Source organism: Strix aluco, chromosome 26 (genome assembly GCF_031877795.1).
Source record: "Strix aluco isolate bStrAlu1 chromosome 26, bStrAlu1.hap1, whole genome shotgun sequence".
NCBI lineage: Eukaryota > Metazoa > Chordata > Aves > Strigiformes > Strigidae > Strix > Strix aluco.
The window spans coordinates 1179948-1193302 of NC_133956.1; the positions used below are offsets into that span (position 1 = coordinate 1179948).

The 13355-nt window shown below is 48.3% G+C and overlaps 2 protein-coding genes across 5 annotated transcripts; both read left to right on the plus strand.

Moving 5' to 3' along the window:
* Nucleotides 1-786: 786 nt before the first annotated feature.
* Nucleotides 787-11943, plus strand: OSCP1 (organic solute carrier partner 1). 2 transcript variants are annotated; one of them, XM_074807141.1, is made up of 11 exons: nucleotides 787-916; nucleotides 2570-2599; nucleotides 6193-6347; nucleotides 7011-7178; nucleotides 7786-7866; nucleotides 8445-8548; nucleotides 8930-9058; nucleotides 9582-9651; nucleotides 10346-10485; nucleotides 11183-11246; nucleotides 11804-11943. In XM_074807141.1, exons 1-11 carry the CDS (start codon nucleotides 805-807, stop codon nucleotides 11918-11920), a joined length of 1170 nt encoding a protein of 389 aa, XP_074663242.1. In that variant the 5' UTR covers nucleotides 787-804; the 3' UTR covers nucleotides 11921-11943. The 2 variants fall into 2 exon arrangements, with proteins under 2 accessions (XP_074663242.1, XP_074663243.1); XM_074807142.1 differs by lacking the exon at nucleotides 2570-2599.
* On the plus strand, nucleotides 11906-13201 carry LSM10 (LSM10, U7 small nuclear RNA associated). Of its 3 annotated transcripts, none has more exons than XM_074807145.1 (2): nucleotides 11906-12033; nucleotides 12631-13201. In XM_074807145.1, exon 2 carries the CDS (start codon nucleotides 12636-12638, stop codon nucleotides 13005-13007), a length of 372 nt encoding a protein of 123 aa, XP_074663246.1. In that variant the 5' UTR covers nucleotides 11906-12033; nucleotides 12631-12635; the 3' UTR covers nucleotides 13008-13201. The 3 variants fall into 3 exon arrangements, with proteins under 3 accessions (XP_074663246.1, XP_074663245.1, XP_074663244.1); XM_074807144.1 differs by lacking the exon at nucleotides 11906-12033 and adding an exon at nucleotides 12388-12424 and having other exon boundaries at nucleotides 12570-13201; XM_074807143.1 differs by lacking the exon at nucleotides 11906-12033 and having other exon boundaries at nucleotides 12451-13201.
* The last annotated feature ends 154 nt before the right edge of the window (nucleotides 13202-13355 follow it).

The following is a 13355-nucleotide window of genomic DNA, read 5'->3' on the forward strand; positions in this document are numbered from 1 at the left end:
TTTAGAAGTTTAATTTAAGGCTGACACGCTGGACTGAGCTGCGGGCAGTTCGATCTGCGCGGGAGCAGCCGGGGGGACCTTGGCCCCGGCTCGTGGCAGGGACGTCGGGGAGGACACCTCCACGCGGTGTCATTGCCCAGCCTCGAGGGTTGTGCTGTCAGATGGCGTTGACCCCGCGCTTGGCAGGGATTTGGGCTGCAGGATGACAAATGAGGAGTGAGATGGAGGTGAAATGCTGCTCATTTGGAACCAGAGCGGCCTTGCCAGGAGCTCCAGGTGCCGTTCCTTCTCGCAGGAAAACGCGGGTCGATTCAGGGCGCTGCAGCTGTAGAAATGGTGTCAATAATCGAGTCTGCAATTTCCCAGCGGACTGACGCGTTTATGTTCGTTCTCTAGCCATCATCCCTCAGTCGCTCACAAACTCGGTGATTTTGTGTGTTGCACCCGAGCCGTACCCACGGTGCTGACCGGAGAAGTGCCCGTACCCTCACAGCAGCACCTCTTCCCCAATTTTCTACGGTTTTTCAGCAAAACTTCCCTCTCACCTGCACGCGCCCCCGTTACCCCGCGAGGCCCCAGTCGCCCCGAGCTCTTTTTTTTATCGCATTAACGTGACTTTATTTTCATCTTTTCCTTCGTTTCCCACCCCGGCGCTGCCGCTCCCGCCCCTCACAGGCCCCTGGCGCGCGCGCGCCGTGGGCGGGGCTTCGCGCGCGCGCCCCGTGCCCCGCACCGGCCAAGACGGCGCCTTCCGATTGGCCCCTCGGCTGCCGGGCAACGGCGGCGGCGGGGTCGGCGGTCGCCATGTCGGCGCGGGCGCTGCCGCTGCTGTTCCTCAACCTGGGCGGGGAGATGCTCTACATCCTGGACCAGCGGCTCCGCGCCCAGAGCATCCCTGGAGAGAAGGCCCGCAAAGGTGAGCCCCGGGCGGCCTGGCCTGCCCCCGGGCCGGGCCTGGGCCTGCCCCTACCCCGCGGGGGCCCACCCGGCCCTTCGCTCCGGGCCGGTACCGGGCAGAGCGCGGGGGAGTCGCTGGCGATGTCGGGGTGGCCCCGGAGGGACCGGAGGAGCGGCGCTGCCACCGCTGCCGGTGCCCGACCCCCGGGCAGGGCTCCGCTGCCGGCCGGGCTCCGGGGTACCGGCTCTGTGTGTGTGACACCGGATTAAATCCGGATGTCCTGGCTGCTCGGGCAGTAACAGCATCCCGGTGTCTGTCGTCGAAAGGAGTCTTTGGGCAGTTTCCCCACCGCGGTGTAACAGCGCTGTCGCGGGAATTGATCGTGCTTTGCTTGTCTTCAATTTGAAGTAAAGTCTGTTCAGTTAATCGTGAAGTTTCAGTTAATCGTGAAGTTTCTGTGGTAATAACTGCCTGAAGGTACTACTGAAGCTAATTCGTGAAATGCTTACAGCTAAGGTAGAAATTGAAATATTTTTCTGTGTTGCTGTACTGAAACCAGTACAGCAGAAATATATTTTTGGAATCAAAATAACTCGGGATTCGGGCGTCTCAGTCCAGGTCCTGAACTGTTTCAGGAAGACCAGATTGCTTTGCAATCGGAAGTGGTTTCCAGGAATAATTTTGTAAAGCCTATGCAGAAGAAGTGTGCACAATTAAGAAAAACTTCAAATAACATAAATATGGCTCCTGAAACCCTTGTCCGGCTTGTACAAAAATCTGTCAGTCTAGCATTCTGTCAAAATTGTAAATGTGGAGCCCTGTGCATTCACATGCATGCACAAAAATCCCAGTTTACAGCTGAGCACCTCTTTGTTTGCCACTTATAAATTAAAACTGCTTTGCTTTTAAAAATTCTTGCAGCTTCCAGCCGTGGGGTGGGAAATGCACTTCAGGAAGCTGTAGTGTTTTGTAATAAACAGTCAACTCGGCGTTAACTCAGTATTGAAGAGGTGGTTACATTTTTTCCTTCTCCTGCCTGTCCAGTATAAAGAAATGCTAAACAATAGCAACTGTTTCACCACAGAAGTGTGATTTTTAAATTATCCATGTTTCTTCAGAGAATGAGCTGACAAATGTTACTACAGTTCATATAGGTCTAAATTGAGGGTTTAAACTAAATTAGCCATACTTGGTGGAATATCCCAGCAGGAGAATTAGATCTGTACCAGTTTATCCACACATGTATTTTATCTTCCAAAAAATCGGGTGTTATTTTAACTGAGACATGGTTTTGTCCACGTTGAGGTGTTTGTTAATGCTTAAAACTGTTCGCTCAACTACTGCTCACTTGTAAGTGCAAAAAACAGCTGAAAACTTTGCAAGCTCAATGCAAAACATGCTAAGATTCAACCAAGGGTAAAATTTTATCTCCATTGAAGCAACAAGACTTTTTCCAAGGGGAGGGCAAGGTTTCATCTTTTGTGTGCTCGTTGAAAGTGAAAGATGTCAAGTAACAGAAGAGTTCGTTCTGGTTACGCGCTGAATGCTGATGAGAAAAACCACAGTCCATTAGTTAGATCTTTTTTTTTTTTAGTTTCTTTCTTTTATTCTCCTTGAAACTATTGTTCTTACTTCTCGAACTGATGTTTTTGTTTTATATGCTTCGTGTAGATGAATGGACAGATGTGGACAGGAAACGAGGTACTGTAATCTTCTAGCTGCATGCAGTAGACGAGCACCCCTACATGCACACATGAGGCTCATCGTACGTGAACGCACTGTATGCTGTTCCTGCAGCCTTCTAGGCAGTGTCAAGGATGAATAATAGTCCTCACCTGCTCGTTAAAACACACATTGTAGATCTTAGGAAAAATAGACAATATCTCAAAATCATACGACTTCAAAAATGAATTGCTAATTTAACCAAGACTGTAAATAGATCAGAGCAGTCTTTCTAGCCAAAATGATGTTTGTATTTTTCTAGCATTGTGTTAGTGCAAGCATATAATTGTGTGAGCATTGTGAAGGTTGCTTTTCTGCTTAAATGCAGGAATATTATGTATACTGCATTTTTCAAAGAGTCTCTGTAATTCATTGCTTAGGGTTTTGACAGGTGAGCTCCAGGAAGGATTTAAGGCATTTCCATCCGAGCTGCTTACCCGTCTCTGCAGTGCCCAGCACCCTTGCAGCAGAGCGATCCCAAAGGAGCAGGTGCTCACACTTCAGCCAAGCTCATCTTGGCCGAGATTATCCCCAAAGGCAGGTTTGAGCTGAGGCATCGGGTTCTGCAGTGGAGCAGCTCAGGTGTGAGCGTGCGATTCCTCTGGACTCTGCCTTGACATGGTGGCCTCCAGCAAAGGGGATGGCAAAATAAATCTCCTAAACTATTGCAGGTTTTTTGCTAGGTGAATATGAGTAGAACTTCCAGTGTCTTTTTGAGCAGCCCTTTTTTAAGAGAGATCAAGGTTATGATTAATTTTTTTTCAAAATAAGCATCGTTTGTAGGTTTTGAATATTTACTGAAGGTAAATACTGATATCCTGGAGTTTGCCCAGCTTTTTTTTTTGCTACCATTATGTGCTGTTTCCAAGAACACTTTTACAGCATTTAACATCCCAGAAGTCTACAAGATTCTAGATTCCTCTTTTATCACATCCAAAACGATGAGGAGTTGTATGGAAGCCCACTTTATCATGTTTAGGTGGTAGTGGCACAGAGTTGACCCATCAGCTTCTCTTGTGAGAGAGAAACGTTTGCCTGGGAACGGCATCTCTGGAGGGTGACAGAGTACCCAGCCGAGGCTATTGCTGATGGAGCTGTGACGAGGCAGCTTTGCCTGCCTTTGACCTGGGTACGAACCATAAACCCACTGCAAGTAGAACGTGTGACTGTTTTGAACTCGTAACGTTCCCTCTGCTGCCTTCAGTGTCCTCCGAGAAGCACGAGCGTCATCCAGGCGTAAAGGCTCCAGTCTCATGTCATGCATCCGAGCCATGTTACGTGGCAGCGCACTAGTCGTTGGAATGTGTCTGTTACCAGTGACATGGCACGTGTAGGTGAAAACCACCGTGAACCCTCAGCTTCTCTTCCGTCCATCGCATTGTCTATACTTGGTTTCCCTCTCCCCATCCCTGCTGATGAAACCCCTCTCCGCTAAATTGCTTTTATGCTATGTTGCTTGGCGTGCCATTGTCCCTGAGCTAACGCTCCTTTCTCTGTTATCTTCCGTTGTTAGTGGTGTAAGTATCTCCCTAGGGACTACCTGTGCTCGAAGATCTCTTCGCTGTGTCATTATCAAACATACCGTGTGAGACTTGCCCTTTACCGTAATTTTTTTTATGTGTTTCTGAGTTCTTTTTATAGCCAATACAAGAGGTTTTAATTTCAGAAGATAATCTGTGTAAGGCTGGGTGTGTGGTTAACACAGATCTTCGATTCCATTGAGAATATCTACCAGCCACAGTCAGCACACCGGGACGTTGTCTGTCTCCTGACAGTTTTGGTTATTAGTGACTCTCCAAAGACAGAGGAGAAGCCTTTGTGTGGGCAACATACACAAGCAAACTAAAAATATTTTTTCTTGATAGCAGTATAAGGCAAAAGTTCTTATTTTTGTCATAATTGATTACTTGCAAAATGAAATATAAACTAACACATACTAACGCTGATATATTTGATTTCCTCCACTGAAAAAAGTGAGGATTTTTGCCTCAGACTGCAAGTAGGGATTGTTTTATGGACAGTTTATTTGAAAAGAAGGGAGGAAGAGGAGGGATTTTTTTTTTCCCATTTGTAATTAGGTGTATTTGTAATCCATGCTGCTCAGAAGCTGAGTGAGATGTCTCTGTCTTGTTTGGGTACTTGGAACAGGAACTAGTGAGGCCGGTGAGGTACAGTGCAGTGGATGCTGAGATGTGAGTCACCAGTGTAGGGGAAAACCTGTAAAGGTCAGGTTTAAGCCAGGAGAGGGAATGGCACCAGAAGGTGCTGGCCCCAGAACACCGCTATCCTGTGCGGGTTCCCAGCGCCTGCCGCGTACCCAGCAGCGCTCCCGGGGAGCTCATCATCCCAGAAATAATGCAGTGACTGGGACATTAACTTTCCTTTGGCTCTTTGTGTAGCTTCAGTACCACAGGTGTGAAAGCCAGTGTCTAACCCACCAGGGAACAATTATAGCAGTAATTCACACAGCTAATCACTACCACTATTCATTTATTTCTTTTTTTTTACTTTGAGATTTTTCTAATCCATAAGAGTCAGCTGGTATTATGAGCTTCAGTAAAAGCCGTCTGCTTAGGAAAATTCATGCTTGTACAGTAATCTCTGTGAACTGAAATTTTTATTTAACTTTTTTTTTGATAGAGAAATAAATGCTTATTTATGATAACTCTGTTGAACGTATCAGGTATATAATAAAAGTATCGGATCCAGCACAAAAGCTAAGATGCTGCATCTGCTGGAATCACTGCGATCATTCTTCTTTGCATTAAAAGCTCACTAACCAGAGCATAGCCCGTATACTCAGCACTCCGGATCTCTACATACTCTTAAGTTGCATAACAATTCCATGTCTAAACATAAAAAAACGAAGCACGAGTAACGAAGTTGAGAGTTCTGTGCTTTTGAACTGCTCTAGTATCCACAGATGTTGCTGTGTAAGAGTCCTTAATGGCCTCACATAGATCCCAGCGTTATAAATGCTTCCTTAAATACTTGTCAGTGTTAATCCGTTTGTAACAAATTCTTCAGGGAGCCTTGGATCTTTCAGGAGCTTCTGCTCAGAAGGAAAAATAGGCTAATAGCGTCAAAGGCTGAAGAGAGAACAGGCAGAGTCAGCCAGCTGTAGTTTGCAAAAATCTAGAGCGATGCAGAACAGTCTTCTTGGGAAGCAGAACTGTAGCTTTTATAGATAATACATGTCAGAATAGCCTCTAAACAAATTATTTAAAAAGTGAAAAGTGCTAGCCGTAGCTGTAAAAACGAGGCAACAAAACCAGTCTTATTCCCACTGGAAAAGAGGGTTTGTTGTCTACAGCTCAAGTAGCATTTCTGCCCCTGGGGACAGTCAGCAGGAATCGAGCTGCTCGCTTACCCCAGTGTGGGATCGAGAGAAATGTTGACATTAAGAAACGATGTTCCTCCTCCTTTTTTTCTTTGTGGCCCTGTACCTGGTTTTCACAGGTGAGCGTTCATGTCGATCCTCGCAGCTGTCAGTGTCCGAGTTCTCAGTGTGGAATGAATCAGATGAATGTGCTGTTTCTGATGCAAAAAACAGAGACTCTTTGTCTTTGCAGTTATGAATGACATCATCACAACCATGTTCAATAAAAAATTTATGGAAGAGCTGTTTAAACCACAGGAACTCTATTCCAAGAAAGCTCTGCGGACGGTGTACGACCGGCTAGCTCATGCTTCGATCATGAGGCTGAACCAGGCCAGCATGGACAAGGTAACCAGAGCGCCGGCCCCGTCCTGGCTGCGCGGCGCTGCCGTGCTGCCCTTCACAAGCTTCTGCTTGTGATCACTAGTGCATGGCTTCACGGCGCTGTTGTTTGGAAGCGTTTTGTAAGAGCCCTCCTTCCCTTTGCTTTGTAAAAATGGTTCTCAGCCAGGGAGGCTTTGGGGAAATCCATGGTTGTATCAGGTACTTCAGAACTAAGTATTTCTGCTTCAATAGCTAGATGTTTAAGAGGTTCAGTAAGCATTCTTTGTCAGATTTTTTTAATGTATATTAAAAATACATACATATATGGGTGTGTATAAATATATCTATTTCTGTATTGACACTTTTTTGCAGATGTTAGAATTTTTGCCTACAGACACTATATCCAGCAAATAATTTTGAAAAAAGCCTGTAGGCACTGGATTACCTGAGTGTTCGTGTTGTTGGGACTGGCTGTAGTTTTAAAGGCAGTTGGAGAGAGCAGCCCGAGGGCTGACGATGTATTGCAGAGGTCTTATTTTCTTAGGAAACAAAGCAAAAATGGCGCTTCTTACCAAAGGCAGGTGCTAGCCTGTGTCTAAATCCCTTCCTACATCGATGTGAAGTTACCTAAGCGGTGTCACGCGTTCTGTTACGATGGAACCAAGATTTCCCCGTGTTACTTTGCAGCTGTACGACCTTATGACTATGGCTTTCAAATACCAAGTGCTGCTGTGCCCTCGGCCCAAAGACATTCTGCTGGTCACGTTCAACCACCTGGACGCGATCAAGGATTTCATACGCGATGCCCCTGGCATTCTGAACCAGGTGGATGAAACTTTCCGACAGCTGATTGAAGTAAGAATCCTCAGAAAACTGGTGGGACACACTGTGGTTTGAGATTTTTTTTTTTCTCTTTCAAGCTAATCTTAGAGACTAAATACCACGTCAGTAAGTGCCTTACCGAGTGTGGAGGTTGATACGTGCTCAACTTGAGAGAACCATCCAAATAACCTTCCCCTCTTTTTAACCCGAGGGAAACAAATCGGCCTCAACTTTTGCTGATGTAACTGCTTTAATTCTTTGGACAAAGAATATGAGTGTCCCAGTGAAAGGCAACTGGTTTCACAAAATGTTAAAAGTTCTGGGAATTCATGAAATGTTTCCAGAGGGCTTCTGGGGAGGGAGGTGTCTACGAGTCAAGTGTAATTTTTCTCCTGGCCCAGTTTAAATCAATACATTGCTTATTCAGCCTGATCAGAGTCCTCACTGACTTCAGCAGAAATTAAATCAGACTCTTAGTCACAGCTAATAATGACCAGCAGCCCCCTTATAGAATTTCTGCTTTCCCTGCCACACACGTACTGGTTTTGGCCCGTGGCATTCTGATACACTCGTTTCCACCTTCACCCGGGTTGGATGTGGTGCACTTGCAGAGCCTTACCTGATGGTTTTTCTTTTCCAGACCTACAGCTGTCTCTCGGCTGGTGAATTTCAGCTCATCAGGCAAACGCTCCTCATTTTTTTTCAGGACATGCACATAAGGGTAAGAGCCCAATACAACTAATCAGGAAGAATGGAAGGGAGCTTGTGGCTAGAATACGAAGTTATCTTGTATAATTACACTGTAGGTTTGGTTTTGTTACTTACACTTTTCAGTCATCTTGATGTGCTTGTAATTTCAATTTTCAAAATTTCACAAATTGAGCACATCTACTACAATAATACTCAGTAATTCTAAAACATTATGAAAAAAGGAATCTCTGCTAGTACAGATTTGATGGTTGATAAATATGTTTTTCCTTTTAGTAGCAACTTGATAGGAAACTCAGAACCTGAGCTCGAAGTCACGGGGCTTCATATTCTCTAAATAAATTGATCATACTCAAGTGCATAAACAGTACATTTTTTAAAATTTTTTTTTTGGTGTTAGATCAGTGCGTCTGTCCTCTGGACCACAGCTCTACATGGCTGGCTTTGGCCTGTATCACAATCTCAATATATACATGAAAATCTCTAGGAAACCTGCCCCAGTCTAGGCAGGAAGGCTGCGAGGTCAGGCTTCAAAATTCAGATCAGAAGATATACAATTGATTTTCTCAAAGGTGGAATATTCTTTTGCAGGTCTCTATCTTTCTGAAGGATAAAGTGCAAAACTCCAATGGTCGCTTCGTGCTGCCAATATCGGGCCCTGTTCCTTGGGGTACAGAAGTCCCAGGACTCATCAGGTGAATTCTGAACCGCTGCTTACCCTGTTTGCAGCACCTTGCGTGGGTGGCTGCTGACGGAGGAACAGCCAGTCCCAGGGGCCTAACAGGAGTCGAGCTTAGACTGTCGCTCATGTTGCAGGGACAGCTGAACCTCCAGAAAGTACTAGTTAAAGGGCAGGATTTGGGACTCAGTCACCCAGCAGTGAAATACTAAGCTGTGTCTGGCATTCTCTATTCCGGTAAATTAATTGTTAGTAATTTATCCTATAAAATAGGCATTTACCAACATACAGAATAGGGTTTTATTCCCCTTTTTCTTGTGCAGTAAGCAGAAGAAGTCAGTACTGAAAATCAGTAGTAAAGCTACTAAGTATGTTTCCATGATGATTTGTTTTTAAGGATGTTTAATCACAATGGAGATGAAGTTAAAAGAACTGAATTCACCACTAGTGGAAATTATGTTGCTCCACAAAGGGAAGGATCTTTTGATCTTTATGGAGACAGAGTCCTCAAACTTGGAACAAATATGTAAGTCTCTTTTGTCCTACATAGAAACATGAAGTAAATGTTTATGTTTATGGTTATGGATTTGTTCAGAAGGATGTTGTCTGTGTTGTGTATTTTTGCTTCTTTCGGTATTACCAGCTTGACTTTTTTACGAAGAGATGTCCTGAAACAGAACACATGTGGACAGATGTGTATAAAGAGCTGTGGAAAAGAGCAAAAGTTTGATTTATGTCTACAGTAGAGCTGAGTAGAGTGTTCTCATCTGGTACTGTGTATTATGTGAAATGTAATTTAATTTTAACAGCATTCAAGAAATCATTTCTCCATGTTTGTCTTCCATAATTTTTCCATTTAAAGAAGAAGAGAGCTGTGTTCTTTCTTATGGCTTTGTCGCTCACACATTTTAATGCCTCATAATACTGAACTGTAACTTCTCATTTCAGCTATTTACAGTCTTCAGAAAAATATCCTAAAATCACAGATGCTGTGCTGCTTCCTCCAGCTCCTGTATCTCGCACGAGTAACAGGTTGTTTTTCCCTCTAGGTACAGTGTTAGTCGGCCAGTAGAGACACACATGACAGGATCATCCAAGAACTTGGCATCCCATGCCAAGGTCAGTGTTGCTCTGTTCCTGTCACTAGTTAACTGGCTAACTAGTCTGTGTCGGGGAGTCCTGCAGCCGGTCACACGTGGTGGGAGTGTTTCTTCTGAGCAGTTTCACATCCACCAGATTTTACATTCTGCTTCCCTTGTCTCTTAGATGGGGCCACTGAATGAAACGCCCACATCCGTCGTCTCCAAATCATTTACTGTATCGTTGCAGTATCTTCCCCTTTGTTCATCCCCTTTCTCAGGGAAACAATAACCATCTTTTTAGTCTATGCTTACGGGGTAACCTGAGGGGAACCTGTTCTGTTGTTCTTCTCAGAGCCCCATCCAATCCTCCACGGTCCCTTCTGAGCTAGGGGAAGGGCACGTTTTCCTGAAGAATCTAACACACAGCTTATGCAATGGTGTACTTGCTTCCTATTTTAATCTCTTCAGAAAACAGAAAGCTGGTTTTACAGATTTCTCAGCTGTTCAATTTAGCTGGAAAATTATCTTGTCCTGGGTCTATAAATTCAAGCAACCATTTTAAATATATAGCTGATAATTACTAGTTATCTGCACAATCTGTACCATTAACAATGCAAAGTATATTTATATCGCTCTGAAGAACGTTTATGTAATATCAGAAAACACAAAAATTATTACAGTCCTCATCTCCCTGGTAACCTGACCAATGAACCCACTGCTGTTTTCTGCAGGAGAACATAGTCCCTAACCCTCTTGCTAAAGAAGAACTGAACTTTTTGGCCAGGCTGCTGGGAGGGCTGGAGATCAAGAAACCCGGTGGCAGTGAGACAGGATTTCGACTGAATTTGTTCACAACTGACGAGGAGGAAGAGTACGCTCGAGTCCTTCTGGGTTTGGGGTTTGTGATGTGGTGCCACGGGCACAGCCCTGGAGACTAAAGCTGGCCCTTAGCAGCTTTAGGGACAGAACAGCAGGTTTTTAGCGTTTGGTTATTCTGGTTCAGATGGTCCCTACAGGAACAAACGAGGAGGTTTCCCTGGCTCGACCCTTTCGTTAGGGCTGTCAGCGGGGAGAGCCCTTTCCCTTGCTGGTGTCTCCTGCGATGCACGGCCTTGTGTCCCTCCCAGTGACACTGGTGACGGTCTGTGCGTCGTTCTGTCTGGAACAGACACGGCCCTTCGGCCCTCGTAGCCCTCCTCTTCCCCTCCACATCTTTCAGAGATAAGAACACAGCTGATGGAGGCGATGAGCCTGACAGGCTTGAACACTGCAGCCCCCCCCAGCAGGGAGCACACGGGTAGTGAGACTTTTGGTTACGTGATTTCTGCAGAATGTTTTTACCTGCTTTTAATCTCAGCTGCAGAGATACTCCTGCTGTTCTACACTTAGCATAAAAAATCCAAGACAGGGAAAAAGTCTCCAACCTGGGGTCAATACATTAATTTACCTAGTAGGAATAGGGACGTTGTCCAAACTTCATGCCTACAGGAGCCTCATGAAATGTGATTTTTATAATTTACTTGTATGTCTTCATGAGATTAAGCACATTTCTCATGTTTTTAATCAAGACACGCTGCACTGACTAGACCAGAGGAATTATCTTACAAGGTCATCAACATAGAAGCCACACAGGTACGTACAGTGCATTTCAGATCTTTAATTCTCATCATTCCTGCCTTGCCAAGAACTGAGTTTCACCCAGAGTAGTCACTTAAAAAAGCACATTTTTTTCCCATTTCAGTTAAACTCATAAATAAGTAATGGCAGTATTTTCTGCCAAGCCTGTGGATTTGGTGACAATTTAATAAGAGAACTTGAAACCTCACAAATATTAGAGCAAGATTTTAGCTGCATAGGATGGAGAACTGTTACTGGAGCATTTGCCCAACACCTGCTGCCCTTTTGAAAGGGGCTCACGGGCATCAGCAGGCGCTGAGGCACGTCCCAGTACTCCCCAGTACAGCCCAGTAAAAGTCAGTGTTAGCAGGCACTGGGGCACATCCCAGTACTCCCCAGTACAGCCCAGTAAAGGTTAATGTTAGCAGGCGGTGGGGCACATCCGAGTACTCCCCAGTCCAGCCCAGTCCAGGCCCACTTAGCAGGTGGTGGAGCATGTCCCAGTGCCCCAGTCCCCCCAGTGCAGCCCCGCTGGCAGGCGGCGGGCTGAGGCGCGGTGTCTGTCCCCGCAGGAGCCGGGGCGGCGGGCGGAGCTCTCCCGTATCCTGGGGGAGCTGGAGGTGCCGGAGCCGCGGCCGGCGAGCGCCGGGAAGGGCGAGGACCTGCTGGCGCTGATGGACGGGCTCTGAGCCGCATTAAAGGCCTGCGCGGAGCCCGGCTGCGAGCGGCGGCGGGGCCGGGGCGGGCGCAGGGCGCAGGCGGGGCCGCCCCTTCCTGCCGCCGGGCGAGCGCGGGCGGGCGGGTGAGTGTGCAAGGGGAGGGGCGGCCCCGGAGCACCGGCGTGCAAGGCGGGGGGGGGGCGGGTGCGCGCCTGGTGTGTGGGGGGAAGGCGGTGTGCGTGTGCAAGGGGAGGAGCGGCGCGGGGGGGGGGGTGGGGGCAGCGAGCAGAGGGGTGTGCAGGGGGGGGCGCGTGGGTGAGTGTGCAAGGGCGGGAGGACAGTTTGTACGTGTGCGCAAAGGGGGGGGAAACAGGGAGGATGCGAGTGGCTGGTGGGAGGGGGCGGCGTGCAAGAGAGTGTGCGAGAAGAGCAGGCGGTGGGGACCCCGGTGTGCAAAGTTGGGGGGGGGGGGGGGGCAGACGGAGAATGTGAGGGACTTGGGAGAGGGGCAGCATGTGGGTGAGCGTGCAAGGGGTGGTGTGTGTCTCTGAGTGTGCAAGGGGTGGTGTGTGTCTCTGAGTGTGGAAGGGGCGGTGTGTGTCTCTTGAGTGTGGAAGGGGCGGTGTGTGTCCACACGAGCGTGCAAGGGGTGATGCACGTTCACATGAGTGTGCAAGAGGCGGTGTGTGTCCACGCGAGCGTGCGGGGCGCAGCACGGCGTCTCCCTGTCCCCGCCGCAGCCGCCATGGAGGTCAGCCACTCGGTCAAGGAGCGCACCATCGCCGAGAACAGCCTGGTCATCCTGCTGCAGGGCCTGCGCGGCCACGTGGCCACCGTGGACCTGCGCGACGAGAGCACGGCCACCGGGCGCGTCACCAACGTGGACGCCTTCATGAACGTGCGGCTGGCCGAGGTGACCTTCACCGACAGGCAGGGTGCCGTGTCCCGCCTGGACGAGCTCTTCGTCACCGGCAGGAACGTCCGCTACGTCCACATCCCTGACGAGGTGGACATCAGGGCCACCATCGAGCGGCAGCTGCAGGCCATCCACAGGGTCCGCTACTTTGGCGGCCGCGACAAGGGCAGGAAGGAATTCCCTCGTGCCAAGCACAAGTGAGCGCCCGGCGCTGCCCGCAGCCCTGCCCGCGGCCCTGCCCGCAGCGGGGCCAGGAGGGACTTGCCCCTTTGCCAGCCGCCTCCACGCCTCACCCCGGCCATCCCGCCCGTGGACTCGGGACTCTGCCGCTCCCCTGGCCGGTGCCTGCGGGCGAGCAGGGTTATATTTTTAATGAAGAACCCCCACTTAAAAGGGTCTGTGATCTCTCAGCTTGTTTCCTGTTCCGCGTCCCTCCTCCGATGGCCAGACAAAGCCTTTCAGGCCAGGGCTGCAGCCTGGGGTCGCTGCTCGGCCGCAGCCATCCCGCTGCCCGCGGCTTTGCCTTACCCTGCTCCCGGAGGCCGGGAT

Excerpts from the sequence above, each read along its gene's own strand:
- LSM10 (XM_074807143.1), top strand. The coding sequence starts at position 12,543 with ATGCACGTTCACATGAGTGTGCAAGAGGCGGTGTGTGTCCACGCGAGC.
- OSCP1 (XM_074807141.1), top strand. The coding sequence starts at position 805 with ATGTCGGCGCGGGCGCTGCCGCTGCTGTTCCTCAACCTGGGCGGGGAG. Across the intron at positions 9,059-9,581 it reads CTCAAACTTGGAACAAATAT|GTACAGTGTTAGTCGGCCAG; the intron begins GTAAGTCTCTTT and ends TTTTCCCTCTAG. Across the intron at positions 10,486-11,182 it reads ACAACTGACGAGGAGGAAGA|ACACGCTGCACTGACTAGAC; the intron begins GTACGCTCGAGT and ends TTTTTAATCAAG.